The 23,030-nt window shown below is 38.7% G+C and overlaps 1 protein-coding gene across 7 annotated transcripts in view; it reads left to right on the top strand.

Moving 5' to 3' along the window:
* THRB (thyroid hormone receptor beta) overlaps positions 1-23,030 on the top strand; it is a 170,438-nt gene that overhangs the window by 129,794 nt on the left and 17,614 nt on the right. Inside the window, exon 1 of one of the 7 annotated variants that reach the window (XM_009966380.3) lies at positions 13,107-13,453. The exons of the other annotated variants lie outside the window; for them this stretch is intronic. Within the exon in view, the coding sequence (XP_009964682.1) occupies positions 13,126-13,453 (328 nt within the window). The 5' untranslated portion in view covers positions 13,107-13,125. Of the gene's footprint in view, positions 1-13,106; positions 13,454-23,030 lie in introns of those variants that run through there. 7 annotated transcript variants of the gene reach the window in all.

Here is a 23,030-nt window from a genome sequence, read left to right as displayed (position 1 = left end):
CTCTCTCCCATGTGTTGTACAGAACTATGAGAGGGTCAAATACATTTAGCATCTATGTGACTGTATTGGTTAACGTCACCTTTCTAGTTCCATTGTGTATGCCAGTATCTTACTGCCTTTTCCCATATAGCTTTGCTCATTTGTTTCTTTCAGTATTTTTATTGTATCTCTAGTTGTCACAAGATTCCATATTCAGGTACACAACTCCTGTACATTTCTCTAGGGAGAGGGTTTCAGATAGCTCTTCACATACCAAAACCCTGAACCATTTTCTTCTCTGAGCTCAGAACCTGCTTCTGGTTAACTGACAGATGGGCTGCCACGTTCTTCTGGATATTCTTTTCCTCTGTTTAATTTTTTCTTATGTTTAGAAATTTGAGCATAATGTCAAGCCTGGCTTCTTTATGAGATAAGTATGTGTCTAGTATTACTTTAATAGTTAATAGAAATTCTGTGTGTTCTTAAAAAGCAATTACACTGGTTCACACTGAGGAGCTCATTAAGATATCTGTCAGCAAGAACAAGGATAAAGTTATTACACTGTATATTACAAGTGTCTTAATGTTACCTTTTACACATTACAAACTCTTCACAATGCTTATTGTAATATCTGTGCACTCTTCTTTCATTGTGATGTAATCTGTCCAAAAGATAGTTTGAAAATACTGAAATTCAATTTATATCAAAAGCCATATTCTAAAATGTAATACTTACATATTTTATAATATTGCCATTGTTAAAGCAAGTAAAGGTACAACAGTCCTAGATTGAATAATCCTGCCTATGTTTACTTCCACAAGCATACACATACATAGATGTTTCTGAAATACTGGAAATGACCTCGTGGTTTCAGTAGACATCATTAGTTACAGCTGCTATAGTCCATTTCTCTCATTGTACAGCTTTTTCTTACAGTCACTGTCTTTTTTACATTTTAAAATTTAGGAAAAATCACATGTTCTCAGCAGCTTTATTTAGCACATTATATGAAGGCAGGTTTGCATATTTATAGAGAAGAATCTGGCTAGTCTGTATTAGTTGTGCTCCATCCTTCTGCTTATTCAAGGATCACACGAAGCTAATTTAAAATTTCAGAAACTCAATTATGAAGTGCTCCCCTGTTTGATAAGGAAGAATAAGAAGAAAATGCAATGGTGTTATTTGGGAGAAAAGGGAAAGAGGGGAAAGGAGAAAGGAAAGGGGAAGAGGAGAAGCAAAATAAAGGAAAATAAAATGCTGTAAAGTGACTGCAACATTAATGAGAAGAAATGAAACCTAAAGCTTTGTCTGGCACAGATAATTTTATCATTCCCAGCATGACACATGAAACACACATGAAAACTTCACGTGCCTTTACTTCTAGTTACTTTGGATGCTTTAAAATGCTTGTACAAAACATGAATCAGGTTTTAATTTTGCTGAGGAGATGTCCTTTAATTGTAGCTTGCCTGCTTTTTTTTTTCTTAAGTCATTAAGTAAAAATCATCTAGTGTTACTGGACTGAGTCCATACAAAGCTAGGCTGCTTAATCAACCTACTGTGCACCCCTCAGTCTAATCCTGTTTACATTTACCTTATTTGATCTCTGTGAAGCCAGCCCACTTCAATGTCCTTAGATGCTTGCATACTTCAATGTTTAAAAAAAAACAAAAAAACAAAAAAAAACCTAAAAGTGCTGGTGCCCTTGCTGCTTCGTTTTCAGTAAACTTCAAATATGAGAAGAGTCAAAACCTCAAGAATCGCTTTTGTCAATCTTTTGTTTTGCAATCAAGTAAAGTGACAATTCAGAGACTATTCACCTACTGCCACTGTTTTGGTCAGCTACAAGTTGAAATTCTTGCTGGCTGTGAGCAGTTTTGGAATGTAAAATAACTTTTTGTTGTAAGAGGAAGCGTCTTTGTAAAAATAGCAATCTTCAGACATCCCAGAACTGTAGATTTACCTTTGGCCTCAAAGCTAAGTGACAGCCTGTTGCCGAGGGTGAAAAAGAAATGTTTGCACTCCCCCAAAAAAGTGTGAGCAGTGTGGTGTCTGAGGAGTGGGGAGGGCCTGGCTGCCTGTGTGGCCACACAGCAGCTCCCATCACCAGTGGATCTGGCTGCCAGCAGAGCTACTGCGGAATGGAGCGGCAGCAGGAACAGTGGTAACACACGTGCCAGCCCTGAGCGGAGCAGGGCCCGTCCGAGCTTGGAAAGATGGGTGCAGCTCCTGGGGCACAGCAGGGAGGGTTTCCTGTGGTGTCTCTAGGGCTGTTGTAGTGAGCACAGGGAACAGGCACTCTTCCCAGCTTTCCGGCATGCTTTTTAGTCCTGTGCTGTGCACTCTCAGTTTGTGTGAGGGTTAAAGCTCAGGATGGGTACACAGCTCACTCCAGCAAGAGCTGCTGTCCTCCTGGCTGGCTGGCTGCCACCTCCCATCTTTCTGGAAGAAACAAGTTAGGACTCCCTTCTCTTGAAATGTACTAAAGAAGGGTGAGGCTTTTTGTATCTCTTCCTTTACCACTGTTGGCAGATACTAGTAGAGAAGTAGAGAAAAAAGCATATAACTAAGATGAAAACAAATGAATTGTTCCATTGCTTTTATAGTCCTTTATATACTGACATTCAGATTACAATGCATATCTGAGAACAGGCGAAACTTTACAGTTACCCATTAGGAGTCTTCATCTTGGCCTGGAATAATATATTTCTGAGGGATTCTCCTCACCTGTCCTTTTAGTCTAGCTCAACGGGCACTTCATTTGCTAAAACATTTCTGCTTCTATAAACCAAACTTACCTTTAAAGACACTCTGATGGGAACTTGAGAAAGTATTTTGAACTGTTGACTGCTCAGATGCCAGTTACTGCTACCATGTGCTGCTTTTATATCTCTGAAATTACTTGATGATTCCTTTACTTATGTTGACAAGAAAAGCACTAGGCACCTCCTATTTGTCCCTCTTTACTCTGAAATAGGGCCTGTGGTTTTCGTAGTGATTCATCCCAGTAGGTTGTACTGCTTTCTGCCTTGATTATAGCCATTTTAACAGTAGTTAGAGGGAGAGAGAGGGATGCCTCTCTTACAATTAGGGAGCTCAGACAAAATTACATTATCATTCTTTATCAAGGTTTTGATTTGGCAAAACCAAGAGCAGATGTAGGAGATTTAAACTGCGTTCTCTGTTGAAAAAAAAAAAAAAAAAAAAAAAAGCTGTTGAGAAATTCAGGCAAGATATATTAAAGCAAAAGGAGTAGAATAAATAATGTAGTCCTGTAGTGAAACTGTAATTAACCATTTTAATAAACTGAATGGTAATTTAGGACATATATATCTGCTGTGCCACAGTATAGGAAGCATAAGAAAAGGAGACAAAATATGAGACCCCTGAGTGGAAGTTCCTTACAACTTAATCCTCATCTAGCAAAATTTGAATGTAAAATATCCCTGTTGACTGAAGGGAATTTCTGAAATAAAGTGGAAGCTTGTAAAATTAAATAAACTGTCGATAACATAGGAATCAAAATAATGAGACAAATTTCACAGGGGAATAAAAGGAGAAGAGAAGATAAAGCTGCTTGATATTGGGTTAGCCTTTGTAAACTCTGTCTGGCCAAATTCCAAATGATGGAAGCTATAGTAGAATCAGTTTCTTCTCATAGTTTAAATGTGCCTAGAATCATATTTTAAAATCCCATAGATGCTTTGCAAACACAGAAATTGGAAAATATGTTTTAATTTTCTTTTTTAAATTAAGGAGGGTTTTGGAGTTCCTTGCTAAAGTTAAAAATCCCTATGCCTTGTGTGACATCCTCTCTGAATCCTTGGGGAAGAAAAGTTTTACCATTGTGGTGAATGTATGTTTTTTAATTAAAATCAAAGGTGAAGCAAATCCTCATAGGCTAAAAGACAACAAAGACAACCTTTAATATCAAAGATAAATTTGGGGTAAAGATAGAGAAATTTTTGCCTAACAAGATCGAACAGCCTGGATTATGAATCACCAATCTAGGACTAATAGCAAGAACTGAGTAACTGAGGATATAACTTGACTTTTTTAAACAAGGTCAAGAATTGTGTGGGGTCAGTGGTCTGCTCAAGAAATCGACAAAGCATAGAAGTATCTGAGTGAATTACATAAATGCCTATATTTTATATATATGTATATATAGAGCACATGCCTGACTCATTTATATAAAGATGTAATAATATCCATGCAGGGAGATAACTATAATGTGAAGGAAGACAAGGAAGAGGAGAGTAGCCTTGTACTGAAGGGTACATGATCTGAGGTTATACAAAGCCTCGTGGAAGGGTGAGCTACAGTGCACAGTTCCTCTCCATGCCAAGAAGAGTGAAGTGGCCAAGCTTGGTTCAGATCTTACAGAGAAGTTCTCTGCAGCTCCCAGAGGGTCTTACCAGAACAATCCAGTCTCTCCCTCTGAGCTTAAATATATTATGAAGTCTAGAAGATATAAAAGTGTTCAAATTGTGAAAAAAAAGTTTTCTATTCCATTCTTTTATTTTTTAAAGACTTGCCTAGTATTTTCTGGGTTACTTCCACTATTTTAAATATGATTATCCTCCTACAAGTTATATTCTCTTGCCTGCATTTAAAGTTAGTTTTTCATTTCATGAAGCAAATCAAGTCTGAGCTACAAGCAGATCTATAAAGCCAGAAGTAAGTAGGTAAGTGCAAATTCTGTAGTTAATACCTGCCCTATGCGTTGAAGTCTGTGATGCCAGATAGTTTCTCATACAAATTCATGTTATTGATGTCCAGCTGAGATATAGTGAGTAGAAGGAATGGACTTTTAATTCCCAATATCAGGTGAGCTTACACTCCCAGAAGAAAAACAGGTATGCATTTACATTTAACATGAAAGAAAATGTTGAGGAAAGCTGTATATGCCATCAGGGATTAACACATGATAAACAGTATTTCATTCTAACCATAATTAAGTCTTCTGAGTATGTCCTATATTAGCAGTCTTCCACTTAAGAGAAGTCTTAAGACAGAACTTTCATAAACAGCAGTATGATAGATCTGGTAACTGAAATCCAAAGTTCTTTTTAATAAATTTTATCAGGAAATTGCTGACTTAGTATGCACTTATTTACTAATATATATACTAATTACTGAGTGAAATGTCTGTAAAATTAACTCTTAGATCCCTTAAAAATAGCAGAATTTTGCTCTGATTAAAACCACAGTGTGTATCAGTCATCAGATGTCTGGAATTTGCTCTTTTCTAGATGCAAGTTCGAAAGCTATTTTGTATTTGGATTTTGATACATATAAAATAATTTCTTTAAATATGGAATATCATCTCTCATGTATGACTTCTATAGCATTTAGTTTCGCTACCCAAAAATAGAGAATGGGCTATATTTAGCTTTACAGGTTTATCAACTAGTGGTATCTCGGTTTCTTCTGTATCAAAGAGTAAATAAATTTGCTTCATCATTATGACTCATTAGATCAAATCATGCAGCTCTAATATTGTTCATTATCTACACTGGACCCAAATGTCCATACTCCTGTGATAAAATTAGTGTCTCTGATCCTCCACTGTGACCACAACTAGAGAAAGGCAGTAGGTAGCAAAAGCAGAACTGCTAAGCATGCCCATATAAAAGTGTCACACTTAGGTAACAGAGTGTCCCTCAGGTCAACCTGCGATAAGAGCAAAGTCAAACAAGGCTGAATCCTTGATGTTTTGTGTTTTAAGTATCTGAAAATTGTTCACGACCAGCCTCGACCTACAGGACCTCAAATGATCATACGAGCAAGGCAATAAATCGGTGGTATCTTGCCCCGAGGCCCATGTTGTAGTTGTGTTGTTGTGAAGGCTACATCTGGTGTTAGCCTGTCCACGTAGACCTGCCTACTTTTTCAGGCTTCAGAGACAGGAAAATTTTATATTTATGTGTACTGAAGGGGAACTGTGGTGGCTGAATGGGCATGGCTGAAAGGCTCGGCATCATATCAGTGTGGTCAAGTCGAGATGCACGGGAATTCCACGGCATCGGGAGAGCTGGGGAACCACTTGCTTTCCAAAACTCCACACCTGAGCAAGATTTTGGCAATGCCAACCGTTCGTAGCCCTGCAGTATTTGCCAAACATCTAGGACGTGGCCTCTTGTCATGGGACAGACTGATTCACCTTCCTGGCAGAAATCAGAAATGGAGTGTAGTGGGCACAGCGGAAAGCAGTTTGTGTAGGAAAAGACACTCCAAAAAGTATGATATCCAGAGGAATGGACAGCAGCTTTCACAAAGTCAACATGCCTCAACTTGGACTAGCACGATTTTACAGCCAGGCCATACAAAAGCAAACTTTCAAGTCATGTCAAGTGCCCAGGAATACCGAAATGAAGAAAAAAAATGTAAAGGTAACTGGCATTATTATGCAGAGCACAGCAAATGCTGTATTTCAAAAAACAACCAAAACCAAACCAGGTTGTTACATGTTTGTTTATGATCAGGGGTTTGGCCATCGGTAAAAGCATTATTATATGGGGGCTGTTTTCTTTTACCAATTCAATTGATCTTTTTTTTTTTTTTTTTTCAGCAGGGATAATTGTGATTATTATTCAATTTTATAGCTTTGTGAAGAGCCCTCATGATGAGGTGATGAGTACTTAGTGTTTTTTTCTGTGTGATAACTTATATAAAATAATATCTGTTCTTTTAGCTCTTTAAAAATTTGTCTCTCTGTGGATCTGATAAGCTGATCAAAAATACTTTCTGAACCTGGCCTTTTGAAATAAAGCGTAGCCTTGATACATTAAAAATGCAAAGGCAAACGGAAGCATTCTTTTACTTCTTTCAGGGTCTTCATCTCTCACCTGTGACTGTTGTTTACCTCTTCTTCTTACTTATTATTAACCATCCCCAAAGCCTTAGTAAGTACACATACAAAACTCAAATATGTGGAAGTTCTTGTTATGAATATTCTTTGCCTCAGTAGTGAGGAGAATTAACCATTTTCTTTCAGGTAGTTTTTTTTTGTTCACATCAGTGCAGTATTGAAGGAATTCCTTTTAAGAATCATAGTTCAGGTGTTAGCACAAATTTAGTGCTTATTTTTATTCCTTTTTAAACTGGGATAAATAGTTCTTCATTGGTCTTCACCTAAAAAGTAATTACTGCATACTGGGACTGAGGGAATTTAAGTTGTTTTCTTTTACTTAAGTCTTGCATCACTCCAGGAGGAAAGATTACAGTGTCAGGCAGGATATCACCTCATGAAAAAGTTAAACTGGTCTAAGTACCTGATTTCTTTAGATTTAGTTGCTCTTTACCTCAGAATGCCTCTTTGCTAACAGATGTCAGGTGTTGATCGCTTTAACCTCTTACTAAGGGCTGTCAAGAGGCTGACAAACCCAGACAGTCCCAGCCAGGAGTCTTAATTATGTTGTGTCAAGCTACATTAGCTATCTTCCTGCTTGGTTCTATTTTTGAACAAATGGAACTTTTTACCTTGAAGTTTTCAGGTGGAGTTGGGGTTGGGAATGACTCAGAAAAGGTGCATGTTTTGAGCATTGGTGGTTACTTTCTCAAGAGATAAGATGTGTAATTAACTGCTGTCTGCTAACAGGGTCTTCCAATTATGAGATATGGGGACACTTAACAAATTGAATTGTCTGGGTCACAGGTCTATAATCACTCTCAGCAATATTTGCTCAGAGACCATCGTAAAAGCTGTCAAACGCTAATCAGCAATTTTGTTAGCCAGTTTGTTGGCAAACCTCTCAAGGAGCAAATGCTTTCTGACAAGACCGTGTGCTACCTGCATGTGTCGTGCATAGTGCAGGGAACTAGTGCAAGAAAAAGCAAGCACAAACCCTGGGAGAGTCTTGATGATGAAAGAGCAAGCTCCATTCTCTTTATTCAAGGTGTCAAATACTTTCAGGGAGAACTGGATTTGTAGTGAATCTGAGCATTTAAATGTAAACTATGACATTCTTTGTTATCCAAACAGACTAATGAGCCTGAAGTGTTTCAATAAAAGGCAGATCACACTGGCATTTTATGAGTCATATACAAATTTAGTGGCATGTCATAACTGAAGTACAGCAGGTTTTGTGTGAGAAGCAGTTTCAGAGAAAGAGCTAACTTAATACATGTTGAGAAAAGAGGTGTGCTATTGTGCAAGTAAGATTTTCCCCAGGTGTCAACCAGGGGCAGCTAGTTTGAAGCTTGTTGCATCTGGTGCAAACCCAAGAAATGATTTTATGCCAGAAAGCTTTATCTCTTTTTCCTTCAACTGTCTCACTTGCTATAGCAAATATAGCATAGACAAAATGACAGTTTTTCTGTCTTTAATTCCAATGAGACATACTTCAGGAACTGTCAAATGCTATTGCAACTTTACAGCACTAGAATTCCATAATGCTACATACTTTATTATTTAGTCACATGTAGAGTTTTCATAATAAGATAAATATTATATAGAGTTCATTTTCTGTTCTTGTAAATTCATGTTATTATTTTGGATTTTGATGTTTGAGGTTTTCTTAGTTTATAACAGTAAGTTTGCAGAGTCACATTTTTGAGGGACCATTGTGAGTCTCTGATCATAGTATGTAAAGTGAATGGATAGGGTAATGCAAATATATACATTAAAGAGAGGCGGGCATGGAGATAGCTGTATCTGACAAATTATGCATGTTGCAAAAGCCTCATTAGTACTTGTGCTCAAAAGCTGTTACAGTTTTCGGTATATTTCCATTGTGATACAAAAAGATAGAGTCTGTCTGGGATGTGTCCCATGTTTTGTGGTGTGAGTCCTGAAAGGGCAGGTTTGTGTTTTCCTTGAAGAGCAGTGATCTTTTTTTTTTTTCCACTATAGCCTTCATCAGAGGTGGCTGAGAGAATGGAATCAACAAGAAAATCTATAAATAGGAAATATAACAGTTACTTGTAACATGTAAAAATATGTATTATAAAACTAGGAGCTGTTAATACAAGTGTACATAACTGTTAAGAGTTTGGAAAGGTATGTTTAATCCTTGCAACCCCATGTGCAAATGTGCAAAACTTTTTGACAAAATACTGGATTTTTATTAATCCGTATTCATAAAGTGTGAACACAACCAATGTTACGATCCATCCATTTGGTCCTTTAGAGTCAGCACTCTGCCCTGACTAATTTGATTGCTCTGCAGTACCTCCCACGTCCTGGCACCGGCGCATAGGGGCCCCAACTGCAGCGTTAAGATAGCCGGGACTCTAGAACAGGGGTGCACAGTTTGGAAGCAGTCAGGAGAACATGACTCTTGCAGGTAACATGCCACCTGGACATTCACATAAATAGCAGAGGGACACAACAGAGTGGATTGCATGGAATGACACTTCTTTTTTTGTGTGTTGGGGATCTTGGTTGGGGTGTACCGTCAGGAGGATCATCCACAGCAATACTGTCTTGTCTTCACATTTCTGTGGGTTCATTTTGGTGGTTTTTTGACTGAGTGAAGTAACAAGGGAAATGCAGCTTAGTGGGACATTTGACTGCTCGTAATTAATGGTGTTAGTCAGAATTTTTAAAACGGGAGTGGATGAAGAACTGCATGGTCTAGTGTAAAGCAGCCTCTCCCACAGACACCTCCTTTAAGGCATTCTCAGCCTGACTTCTGCCCACCCAGTGTAACATCCCTGACCGCACTACACTTAATTCTGAATTACACCAGGATGAGTATTTCAAAACCTTTGAGGCATTCAAGACTCACGTTCAGCAAATGATTTCTGCCTTTATTAATACAATGAACTGACACTTCAGATTGTGAAGGGTTCAAACTTTGGATCCTCTTCTGCTGCAGTATAAAGTTTCTGTTTTCTCGCCTGTTTGCTCGCACCAGAGGTTTTATTCCACTAGTGATTAATTTCCATGTGTTCACATAATCAGACACTTGTGAACTAATAAAATTCCAAGTGCAATACTACATTGCTGAAGGCAATGAAAGCTCAACATGACATGATTTAAAGACTCTAATATTCAAATCAGAATACAAGACAAAGAAAAGCTGTTAATATTTTTTTTCTACTCCACTTTCAGACTTTTGATAAAAGCCCCATCTGACTGTCTTTTATCAGATGATTTAATTCAAAGTGATACGTGAAAGGGACCCGCAGGATTGGACCCTAAGAGATGAAAATGAAAATATTTTAGGAATATTTCAGTTTTAATAGGGATGTTGGATCACTGCAGTGTATTTTGAACTGATTTGTTTCCAAGGGAACAACAATCTGCAGTGCTATAAACCTCTTTAATGTTAGCACAGTACAGGTAAAGAACCCCCATTCCCTGGTAGTGTTTATCTTTCTCTTTTTCTGTCAGAAAAGGCTCTCATCCGTCTTTATTTTTCTTGTCATTCTCCACAGTTTCATGTAATTTAATTTCCTTCCAATATTACTGGAATTCTGACAGAAGTAGTATATATGACACATTTCTAAACATTATTGGCATAGCAATAGAAAATAGGAAATGTTTCAGGGATTTATTTTGGAACAGAAAGTAAGTCACAGGCTGTGCCACGTCGAGATACCACATCTTCAGGTGCCATCCTGGCTAGGACAGCTCTGCCTACACACAGTCTCAATTCTGTTTAGTTTTTCAGTAACAAACCTAAACCAAATTGGAGGGAAAAGAACAAGAGAAGAGACAAATTGTAAGAATTTTGACTTATCTGAATTTTGAATCCACATGGGGAGGAATTCCCACTGGGAATTTAAAGCCTAGTTCTCCAAAGCTTTTCTGGGTGGTGTAAAAGTATCTAGGTATTCTCCTCTGCTAACCTGCAAAGTGCAGCCTCAACTTTGTGCAGGCTCCCATAAATTGCTGTTAGCTGTACAGGAGATTGTTTTGTGGTAAACACGCAACCCATGTATTGCACTTGTGGAATGTTTTCTTTCTGGGGAGTGTGGAGAAGTAAACTCGGCAGGTCGTGTTACATTTGTATGTACTACAGTATTGCCAGCTGACCACATAAATGGGTATGGTTTGGGGGTTTCTGTTTAAACAAATATTGCAGAGTTTCTTAGGAAACACAGGCATGTTTTTATGAAGTGCTGAACATCCATTCTTGAAAAATTTGATCTTGCCTAAGACATGCTTTTTATCACAGACAAAATCACTGTTTGTAAAATCTAGATCATCAGCCTGAGCTAAAATGAAAATTAACTTTTATTGTGTGCGTTTTCACATTGTATTTCACAATGCTATTTGTTGAGTTAGATCTTTGGTAAAACAGCATGAAGAATTCATTTGTGTTTTACTTCTGGAATTTCAGTAACTATTAGTACTTTTGATGAAGGAAGGTCTTAGTTTAAATTATCAGAGTTTTAGCAGAATAAGTTCATTTTGGAAGCAAAATCACTGGCTTCAGTAGAATTGATCTTGATAGAGTTCATTTGACTTACCAAATGTATTATTTTCTGAGCAAGTTATAAGAAATGTGTGTTAAAGATACAAATTTCACAGTGAGAGGGAAAAAAAAAAAAAAATCCAAGCATGAATTTTAACTTCTTTGATCCTCAGAAGCACTTATCCTGAATTCGGTTAGCCTGTGCCTTAGAAGCTAATTGGCAATGCTTCTTATTTTGATAGGTTAGTTATGGTTGTGTGTTGGAAGGGAGAACATTTGGCTCTCTGAATTAGACTGAAACGCTAAACAGTATCGGATAGGGAGAAATATGTACATGTCATGCCCAGCTCTTATCTGTTTCACTGAATTTTTGAATACCACGTGGGTGTGTGTTCATCAAGGTTGTTAGATGTATACTCAAGATCCTAGGTGTAAAAGGACCAACCTGCATATTAATTTTGACTATCCTGTAGTTTATTTGAAATGAGTGAAATAAGAAAACTAAGACCTCATTATCAAATCAGTAATAATTCTGCTTCCTAATAATAAGAACAGACAAAGAGGGATACCGTCCTGTTACTGACTTGACAAGTTTTGCCATACTTTAGCTGTGCTGTATAGAAAAAACATATTTTGCCTAGTAAAAAAACAAATAGCAGCTAATGTAAGTTAAAAATTAAATAATTTTTTTTAGATCAAAAAGAATGGCTGATTAAACAATGTATATTAACCGTGTTGAGGTTTGGGTTGCAATTGGGTAAACAATTAGAAGATCATATGGGTTTTGTTGTAGTGGCATTGACATGTTCATAGCTCATAGGTGAGCCAAAACGAGCAAAAAACCCTCCTTACTCCATTCAGTCTGTTGTCGGAAAAGATACACTTCTAAAAGTACTTCATTACTGAAACATAAAAGATAATAAAGCAGAATAGAAAAGCAATTAGCTTATTGATAATATTTAAGCAGTGTTCTTTTTGCTGATTATTTTGAAGTTTCCCACCTGTTGAACTCCATAGAAATTACCTCCCCAAATCACCGAAGTTTCGAAAAGCTGCTTTCCCATAAATGCATTACCAGGCAGTGGGGAGGGTTGTGTACGTGTGGAAGGCTGGGGAGATTCATGCATGTAATTCTGTAAAACAAAATCAATGAAGCTGATGACAGATTAAGTTGCTAAATTTTGTAAAACTAGACTACTGTTTGGGTCATCAGCACAGCACTATTGGATTTTCTATGGTTTAATGCTGAAAAACAGGATTATTGATTTTAGGATTTTCAGCATGTCCCCTCTGGGAGTTCTTAAGCAGTCTTTATAATGCTTCACACTTAAGTTGACAACTACAGTGACATAACTGTGTCCTTGCCTTAGTAATCATTTTCTAATCATATTGGAAAAGGCTGGAAATGGTTTATAAAATGATTATTCCAGACAAACGGGGGAACAGGAGGATTGTCAGGACGTCACTTCTTTGTCTGATGGTCATTGCTACCTGCCTGCCATCTTCCCTTGGAATTAATTTACGGTCACAGATTAAGACCTCTGACTGTCATAAATCTGCTTCCCAATATGTTTGACTGGCAGGGGAGCTCACAAGCTGTCCCAATATAAATAGGATTTTAGCACATCAGGTGCTGCTCCAAAGTAAAACGGGCTGTTTTGCAGTCGACTTTGTTGGTGTATATTCATTGCTCCTCTCCCATTCCATGTGTATGCATGCCTGTGTGTGTATGCATGTGTGTGTGTACGTGAAGTCGAAGCTGAGATAGGGTAACAAAATGAGCTACTGTATGCAAGAAATATATGAAGTGCACCCAGCTGCCGGTAGCAATTGCTACGTGCAATCCACTGATTATTGCACATATATCGAAGATAATCAGGGTTACAGCAGTTGTGATGCTCAGGTCCTACACAGTAACAACATATATATGGAACAGGCCTGGGCGGTGAATCAGCCTTATACCTGTAGTTACCCTGGAAACGTGTTTAAAAGCGAGTACTCTGACATGGACATGGCCCTGAATCAGTACAACCAACCTGAATATTTCACTGAAGAAAAACCTACTTTTTCTCAAGTGCAGTCGCCATCGTACTCTCAGAAGAAAGGTAGGGGCAATTTATTTAAATAACAAAAAAAATAATCTCTGTTTTTGTTTTTGTTTTGCTTTAAACTTACAGTTGCATCAGTTGGCTCAGATACATCTTTGAATGTGAAGGCTGCCTGTTCAAAATTGAAAGCAGCAGTAACATAGGTTGCTAGGTGATTGTAAGGTTTGTGAGTGATGAGGATTTCCAAGCACTTTTTCTTAATCTGCAAAAGAAATTTGCAAATATATTGCTTGTTTTCTGCTTTCGGGGGCTATTAAGTTCATTTGCTATTCACCAGTGAGCTAGGTAAGAAAGTTTCTCTTCTGAAATGTCGTCGTTACATATTCTGCATCTTAAAGCTCTGTTTCTGGATACATACAAACAATTTGTGTGAGTCCTTGTTATCAGTAGATGTGAACTCTGTTTACTTAGCAGCTTAGGCAAAATATTTTTAAAATAGAACTGTAAATATGTATGGGAAAATGATTTGCGTTTAATAGAGTTACTGTCTTTTAAGTTAAAACCATGTAGTTCCTGATTATGCAAAGCAAAAAAGACTGAAAATTCAAGAATATATCTATGCAAGAAAGACTATTCTGCATCCAAAAAGTTGATCTAATCAATATGTTTGTGGGTGATAATCGGAGTGTGATGTCTGCTCCCTCAGGGTTAAATCATTGTCTGTTTTTAGAATTTATTCTTTTGCTTTCAAGTAAACAAAGCAGAATCAAAAAGAGCCCAAAATACCAACAAACACTTGGAAATGGTTTTGATGTTACTTGTTCTGAACTCAGACTAGCAAGCTGAGACATACAGACTATATGTTCTCTGTTTCTTTAAAATTACATTACTAAAGAATAAAAAAACACTGTCTACTGTACCAGCATAATGTCCTTTTTCTATTAAGACCAGATTTTCTGCATGCAGTTACCAAAACCCAGATGAATCTGATGTAACTAGGTAGATAGAGAAAACACCATTTACTACTTTTAAAGTGGCTTTGTAGTAAAAAGTAGACTGCTTAATCTTACTAACTACATGGAAAACTGAAATATTTTCCTTTGTATAGGCAATATTCATTAGCACTTGGTGCAATAATTCTATATGCTTCGTAGAAAAATGTCTTAATTTTTTTACTTTCAACAGCATTGTATTTCATTAAAGGAAATATTTTTTTAAAAACTCTTCTAGGAATCTGTATGAACACTATCAAATTGTAGACTAAATGTACTTGTGTGTAATGCATGTTTTTGTGTTGTGCAACATTTTAAATGCTTTTGAAGGCTGTTTATCCGCTGTGGGATTTTAACTAATGAATTTATAACTCTTTGTAGACTTTTCCCATGTATTATATTTGGTTAAAGAAAAATAGTACTCAGGATTAGTTTAGAAAAAATAAAGACTTGCTGTTGCAAAGTCAGCAAAGGAGTACATTTTTCATAACATTAAAGGTTATAAATGATAATTGATGTACCTAGATCAGAGCTTTAAGTAAGTTACTTCATTACTCAAGACACCTGACATCTGCTTTGTTTAAAGTTTTTGTGCTTGTTTGGTTCAAAGAATACAGAACTGTTTTTAAAAACTGCTTGTCTGCCCTTGTTTTCTACTGCCTCAGTTTCACTAAGAAATGGCAGTGAATTTTGGTGGAAGCGAGCTCTCAAGCAGGCTTTTAATTGATCATTCATGGAGACTGAGCAACGTGCTTTGGGATTCTTTAGAGCCTTATTACTGTGATAATCAATTAAAAGTTGCCTCCCTTCTGTCAAACCTTTGCAAACGCTGAGTTTGTTAAGCAGAAGAGATCTAAACTGTGGGGGACATGTGCATCTTCCCCCCCCCCCTCTTTTTTTTTTTTTTTTAATTTCTATCTTTTAACCAAGCTATCATAAAACTAATGAATCTTTTAATCCTGTCCTAAGAACAGAAGGCTCTACACAGGGCATGTGTGTCTGTATTGATTCAGAATTGATTTTGGGGGAGGACGATGGAGTTTGTTAGAGAAGACTCGGTAATAGCCCATTAAAGCAAAATTAAGTCTCTAAGCAGGTGTTCGTGAGGTGTCTTGATAGTTGCAGCTGGTATTTCTGTTAGTCCCCTGAAACTTGTAGTCATCTCAATAATATGCTGTTCAAATCAGATTGTACTTTACAGTAGTACATGGAGTCATTTCCTGTGAAAACTTTTGCTAGTTATTAAATGGTTAAAGTCTTCTTTTCCCTCTGGAAAGAAAAAAAATCAACACTCTATATGCTGAAAATATTACCATTTATGAAGGAGAGTTTAATTACTTCTCTATTTCCCTTTAAAAGAATTCAGAAAATAACGTTAGTACACAAGAGCCAAAGACCCCAACAATGTGTCCCTAAAGAAAAAAAAAAAAAAAGAAGTATTTAGAAAATATAGCCAGTTATTCTAAAATATAAGAAAGCACTTAAGCTGCTCCAGTTATTACAGTGCATTAAAAACTATGAATTTCCGGATTATCAGTCATGAATTCAGATGAAAGACTTGAATTTTAAAGGAAAAAATTGTGCTCCAGAAAATCAAGAGGTGGAGGTACGGTTTTAGCTTTGCATCTGCTTGTTGCTCCGTTATCTTTAGTGCTGAAGAGCACACTGTTAAAAGGGAGCAGCACAACACTCGTTCAAGAGCTTATGGTTTTATTAAGGAAGCCCTTTTGGACCTGAGCCTCCCAAAGGACACTGGCAGCCAGATACACTTTGTTTTCCACATGAGGCTGCGAAATCTGATGAAAACAGGGCCCATCATCGTGAGAACGAGGTGCTGTTCCCAGCTCCATCCCAGCGAGCTGAAACTGGACTATTTTTCCCCTCTCGCGGTGCCGCCAGCCACGGTGAGCTTGCAGCGCTGCACGTGGGGACGGGGCGATGCTCCAGGAGAGCCAAGGCAAAAGTGTCCCTGGACCTCCTCACACTGCCCGTACATCAAGGAGCAGCCTGTGACAGGGTGGAGGTGGTGCACTCAGGGAACTACAAAAGAAATGTGTGTGCGTACAGAGGTTTGGAAACCTCGGTGTCCCCGCGTTCGGTGTGTGCACAGTGTTTTGGCCATTTGGACAATACATCTGCAGCGCTAAAACCGGGATAAGAGTTGGCTTTCACTTCCCTTTGCGCGGTCATTTCCCAGACAAACTTAACAAAAGATGCCTGCAGGTGTTAGGCTTTAACTTAAGGCTCAGTCAGGGCAAACCAGAAGAAACCAGCGGCTGCCCCCAAACCAGGGGTTTGCAGGCAGCAATGCTTGAGTCGAGCTGTAGCAGTGCCAGTCCCTCAGCCCTGCCTCTCACCTTTCTTCCCAGGTACAAGGTGAGGTTAATGCTGCCTTTTTAAGGGCCCTTCGTATGGTGGGAGAGTAGGGCTTTGGAAGTTATTATTGTTGTTATTAGTATAATTGTAATTATTATTTCCCTTTGTATTTTCTCAGGCAGTTTACATGCAGCTGAGAATACGTACTGTGTAACTGCTAGAGTATGCAACTGAATTAGTCCAAAGTGAGTTCTCAGCGGTGTGAAAGCATTAGGGTACTTTCTGAAAATCTAAGAAAAGGCAACATGAAGGTTATGTGAAAATGTCTTCTTATCAGTGCAGGGAGTATGTGTGCATATAATCAATTTACAAAAACAGTGAGAATTTTTCATCTTGGCCTTTGCAGCAAAGCAGCTCCCAGTCTGTTAACAATTATTTGGGGCTTAAAAATGATTAATTTTGCTCTTGACCACCCAACAAAGGAGATAGCACTGATCAGAAAAATTGCATCTTATTCAGCAAATTATTATACATTTGGAATTATAAGTTTCTTTTTTAATAAAAACGTGAGTGGAAAAAAGCATTTTCAGTTCCTTTACTGTATTCTTTTTACAGCCAAATGAAGGATGGGAAAGTGAACTAAGTCATACTTTGCTCTTGCATCAGCAGTAAAACTGATTTCAGCAAGGCGTAGATTTCTAAATAAGTAAATTACTTGTGATACTAAGCTATGGCCTCTAAAAACATTTAAATAATTTTTTGGGAAAAAATTGCATGGTCTGACTCTTAGAGTAGTGCATTTTATACCTGTAGTTGATAATGGATGCAAATACAGTACCAATCACAGACATTTACGTGAAAACACAGTTTGAGCTAAAATGTTTCTAGCACATCTGTGCAAAAAGCACTACTGTTGATAAGGTTTCTGACTCAGCCTGAAGAACAGGATTAATACATAGAAAAAGTCACTGAGGGAAAAGAGGCTATAAAAAATGTTCTAAATTCTACCTTTGCAGAATCTCTTGCCAATTTTTAATAAATTCATAAATCAAAGAATGTCAACAAAGATCAAAATTTGGGACAAGCAAGCCAGGTAGCTAGCAAGAAATGTGTGATTCTGTTTAACAACATTCTTGGTGCTTCCAAGCTCGATGAAGAAACAAGCAATTTTTCTCAGTGGGAGTAATTTAAAGAAAGCGGGAAACAAGAATCAGTGTATCAGCCCAGCCATTCAGATCAATATTGATAATAGCACAACCAAGAATGGAGTATGCTTTTTCCCACTCAGCTCTATGCTTTCTCCGATAAACACTCAATTTAAGCTTTTTCTACACAAGTGTATCAAGGATGATATCTGGATGGCTCTTGTAATTTTTTATAATTTGCAGAGTTACAATGTGACTATAGAATCGGTGGAACAGCAGTATGAATTTTCTTTTCAGTTCTAATACAGTTGCGGATTCTCAAGGTAGTAATTAATTTCATCTCTTTCATTTTCATACGGCAGTGTCTAGTAAGTGAATACGAGCTTACTGGTAAGTCCTAAACTCCTTGTTTTAGTGAGTGGTCTCTAGTCACATAACCATACCAGATGAGGGAAAGAAAGATTTCAGAGAATATATTTAATACGTGACTCTGCCAGTGTACAGTGAAAATCAAAATACTGAATAATGGTCTTAAAACATAAGTGTCCTTGTGCAATAGCAAAAAAATGGCTTTTTCTGCTTGCAAGGTATAAGCCTATGGTGGATCAGGAACAAGCTATTAAGGAACATCTGGTATCAGGCATCATTTGTTTACATCGACGTCACTCATATCCCTGTTCGGTAGTCAAATATGGTTTGGGTCCTAGCATTTTTTTAAGGTGTATTTTAATCCTTAAGCCATTATTACATTATCTGTACAGACAGAGACCTGGAGGTGTAAAGTCTGTGCAACAACACTTTAACAAAACTGAAATTGATTCTTTACTTTTTTCAAAACATGTTTTTTTTTTTAATATGTGCCAGGCAAAGAGGAAAAAAACCTATCATTGTTCAGGGGTTGTTTTCATTTATATAGTTTTTCTTTACCTTGTTGTGGGGGTGGGGGCGAGAGTAGCCACTGAGTGTCTCATTTATGTCTCTCCAATCTGTTACACTGTACAGGGTCACATATATTGCTTTAAGGTATCATTCCTGCAAATGGTAATTTGAGAGTGTGGGTATCCAGTATTAATGAAACAGAGTACCTCAGGTGACTGCATGGGTTAGCAGATCTCCTCCTGCCCTTACAGCTGCTGGGGCAAGCTCCCTGTGCATTTTCCGATCAAAGGGAGCTGTTTCTTGCCATACCTCTACAAAGCTACAGTTGAAAATTTTAAAATATTGTAAATCACCATCAAGAATGGTTGTAATAGATTATATAAGATATTCCTCTAGCGGGGCAACTGGTCCTGCAGAGTACTTAGCCTGGCCGAGAGTCAGATTAGGCGGACTGGCAGGTGGGAGGCTGGGGAGCAAAGGAGTTACTTCAGGCTGTGGGGGAAACACCAGATGTGGCAGGTCAAGGTCGTTCATTAGTGTTCTCTACTCAAAACAAAGATTCAAGGTGGACATTGGGATGAACAATGCCAAGTTAACTTTGAGGATCATACGGGATGCACCAGATGATGGTCTGTAAGGTTGCTGGAATACAGCAGGCAGAGGCTTGACAGACCAAGGAATGATACCAGTTATTATTGTACAGTTCAATGAGATTGGTCTTGCTTTTGAACGATTCCTCCTAGCTATTTAGTTAGGTTTTGACCAAGAAATAAAGAATGAAATATGAACACCAGTAATAGGAACCTACCCAATGTTTCCAAGAGATTTGTCATCAGACATTCTTTCATAAGAGAGCACCTGGGTTACTCTGCCCAGACAGCATCTGCTTCCTCCGCATAGAGGGCTTTATATTTGGTTCAGATTTATTTAACACACCAGATGCCAAAGTACTTCCTGATGTGAGAAACAAGTCCCTATTAGTCTGCCCCTCCTCTTTTTTCCCCAAGTGCTGCGAGGTGTGAGAGAAGTCTGTTGCTCTGCTTCTTCCTCAAACCATCCAACAGACAGCTCTCCTGCTATCCACAGATTCCTCAAGAATCTCCACTGCACTATTCATAGCTTTCATGCTGGTACCAAATTCAGAGAAACACTGTTGCATGTTCTCCTGCTGATACTGTTTCTAACTGAGCAGCAACAAAAATGCACTGAGGCTGCTTATCTGCATGTCTGACAAATAAAATTGCATTGAATGTATGCAGAGTTCAGACTGGATATTTGCAACTAATAGAAATTATTTACAGTAGACGTTATGGTTTGTATGGAATGTAAGTCCCCTTATTCATGTTGGCATGATGTCTGTTTGTCTGAATTACATCTTTTTAAATTACTGCCGAAGGTTCCATTTTCCTACTTTCTAGCAGTTTCTGCCCCCATTAGCTGTTGGAAGAAGGGTTAAAAATACACAAAAGTGTGCATATCACTCAGTTTTGTAATAGAAAGATGTTTACTTCACACTTTTACTGCCAGTGATTTCTTGGGTTAAGTTTCCTGTTGAATCAATAGAAAAGCTCAAAGTGTGTGCTTACCTTGTGACATGGGCACAATCCTGCAAAAGTGATGAAAATAATATTTATCATTTAACTAGTTTAAATGGTTGTCACTTAACACTTCAGATGCAGCAAAATTGGGAATGTGGTTGCATGTAAGGATGCCATTTTTAATTTCTGACTAGGAGTGCCTGTAGATTTATCTTTTCTGCCAGACTGGAAACTCTCTCATGGGTTGGATAAAGTCATGAAAGTCCAAGAAAGAGGTGGACACCAGTGGTCAGAAGTGCAAGCTACTGTACATATTTAAGGAAATGGTTTAGACCACTGGTCTCCTTTTCATCCAGTAGAACGAAGCTGCCATTACATGAGCAGTGCTAACCAGATAATATTAAATATCAAGCCATTTAATTCAGAAGTAATTCTTGAGGAAGCAAACCAAGGATACTGAATTTTAGAGTACATAGTCCATGCTATGCTACGTCTGCGTTTCGTGAATAGCAGTAACCAGCAATAGCAAGAAGCCATTAATCTTTACGAGAAATTTAGTGTAAAATTCTGCATCCCTGTGCTGACTCTGCTGCCTCCTGCATCAGCTCCACGTTGTAGAAGTTTAGAGGCAGGTGTGAGCAAAAGTGGGGCAGGATGGAGGTAATAACCTCTGCTAATCCCCCACTGGCATAATGGCCATTAGGAGTCACTGACGTGTACTGGAGTAAAAACTCTGCTGTTTTTCTTCCCTCAAGGTCACAGGACCAGCTCCATGTGTCCACCAGTCTCTATCCAAGCACAACTTGTTCATCATGGAGAAATATAACCTGAGTGTAAAGCCGATCTTTTGCTGTATATAGACTGGTATGATACATCAGTAAGATCTCAGCTTATTCCCCTCTCCCTTTTCATATGCCAGTAGGGGTGTTGTCAAATCTGAGATGTAGGTACCCGAGCATGGCTTCAGAGTGCTTCTGCTTTCCAGCATTACTGAAGAAGGATATATATATATATACACACACACACACATGCCTCTATAATTTGAGGTTCTCATAATTATGCTCTAGCTAGACATATGAAATAGACTGTACAAATACTTCCTGCCTTCTTCCTTACTTACTTTCTCCTAATCCACTCACCAGCCCCCAGAAAATTCAGTTATTTTAAACTCATTTAATTTCAAGTATCTTCTCTCTAATTTGGACTTTTCTTTCTGGAGAACCTCTGGTAAGTGTAGCCTTAGGAAGGCACTTTCACTTAAGATGTCTGTTACTGAGCTGACCCTCTGGCATGGTAGTCACAGGAAGGTGATCACCACCCCTCTTGCAGCATCCTCCAACAGCCTTCTGCTGCCCTGAGTCCTGTTTGCTGGTTGCCCCCCATGTGACTGGGGTGTGCCATGTCCGCGAGCTATGCCGAGCTGTACTGGTGCAAAGGCTGCATAAAGACAGCAAGCTTGGAGTCTAGTCTAACGTGTGATGCTACAGATGGGTTCAGCAAGCCAGTGGCAAGTGATAATGTCACAGGCAATCACATCCACAGGACTTTCCCTCACTGCACTCATAAATTGCACTCAGCCAGTTAGCAGATGATGCAAAACTGGGAGGGGTGGCTGGTGGACCCCCTGGGTGTGCTGCCATTCAGAGTGACCTAGGCAGGTTGCAGAAGTGGGATGAGAGGAATCTCTTACAGTTCACCAAAGGGAAATGCCAAATCCTGCACTGGGGGAGGAATAAGAAATGCAGCAGTACAGGCTGGATCCCGACCAGCTGGAAGGTGCTTTGCATTGAAGTACCAGGGGGTTCCTGGTGGGCAGCAAGTTGAACATGAGCCAGCAGTGTGTCCCTGAGGCCAGGAAGGCTAGCAGCATTCTGGTCTGCATGAGGAGGATCATCACCAGCAGGTTGAGGGAGGTGATCCTTCCCCTCTGCTCAGCTCTGGTGAAACACATTTGCAGTGCTGGGTCCAGTACCGGGCTCCCAGGGCAAGTCCAGCAAAGGAACACAGAGATGATGAACGGGCTGGCTGGAGCATCTCTTTTATGAGGAGAGACTGAGAGAGCTGGGACTGTTCATCCTGGAGCAGAGAAGACTCAAGGCAGGGTCTTACCAATGTGTATAAATACTTGATCCCCCATCAGATAGAAGATAGAGCCAGACTTTTCTCAGCGGTGCCCAGTAACAGAACAAGAGGTAATGAGCACAAATAGAAATACAGGGAAATCCTTCTGAAGACGATAAAATAATGTTTTCTTTTCACTGTAAGGGTGAACCAACACTGGCACAGGCTGCTCAGGGAGGTTGTGGAGTCTCCATTCTTGGAGATACTCAAAAGCCATCTGGACATGGTCCTGGGCAACCGGCGCTGGGTGGCCCTGCTCGAGCAGAGGGTTTGGACCAGATGACCTCCAGAGGTGCATTCCAACCTCAGCCAGTCTGGGATTGTGTGAAATATTTACTACGCTTTAATAATCTTACGCAGTTACACAGATAGCTGCACTTCCCTCTCTCCCCTCTGAGTCTGAGATTTCTGTGTTAACATCTTTACAGAGAGATTTTTCAGAAGGAAAAGTTATGTACCACAGCTCCAGTAATTATGAGTCATAGGAACATTTACTCTGAAAGGTTTGTATTTTACCCTCTTTAAAAATTCTCTTTAGTTTAGATTTACTTTTTGGTTGCCATCAGAATTGTTTCGGTTTTTGCTCAAATTTAAAATATGTTTATGTTATCAAAACAAATGTCACTGTGGGAAAAGAACCAAG

The sequence above is a fragment of the Tyto alba genome, unplaced genomic scaffold (genome assembly GCF_018691265.1).
Source record: "Tyto alba isolate M040663 unplaced genomic scaffold, T.alba_DEE_v4.0 Super-Scaffold_46, whole genome shotgun sequence".
Taxonomy (NCBI): domain Eukaryota; kingdom Metazoa; phylum Chordata; class Aves; order Strigiformes; family Tytonidae; genus Tyto; species Tyto alba.
The sequence above is the reverse complement of the archived record's forward strand: the minus strand, read 5'-3'. Positions and strand labels throughout refer to the sequence as shown.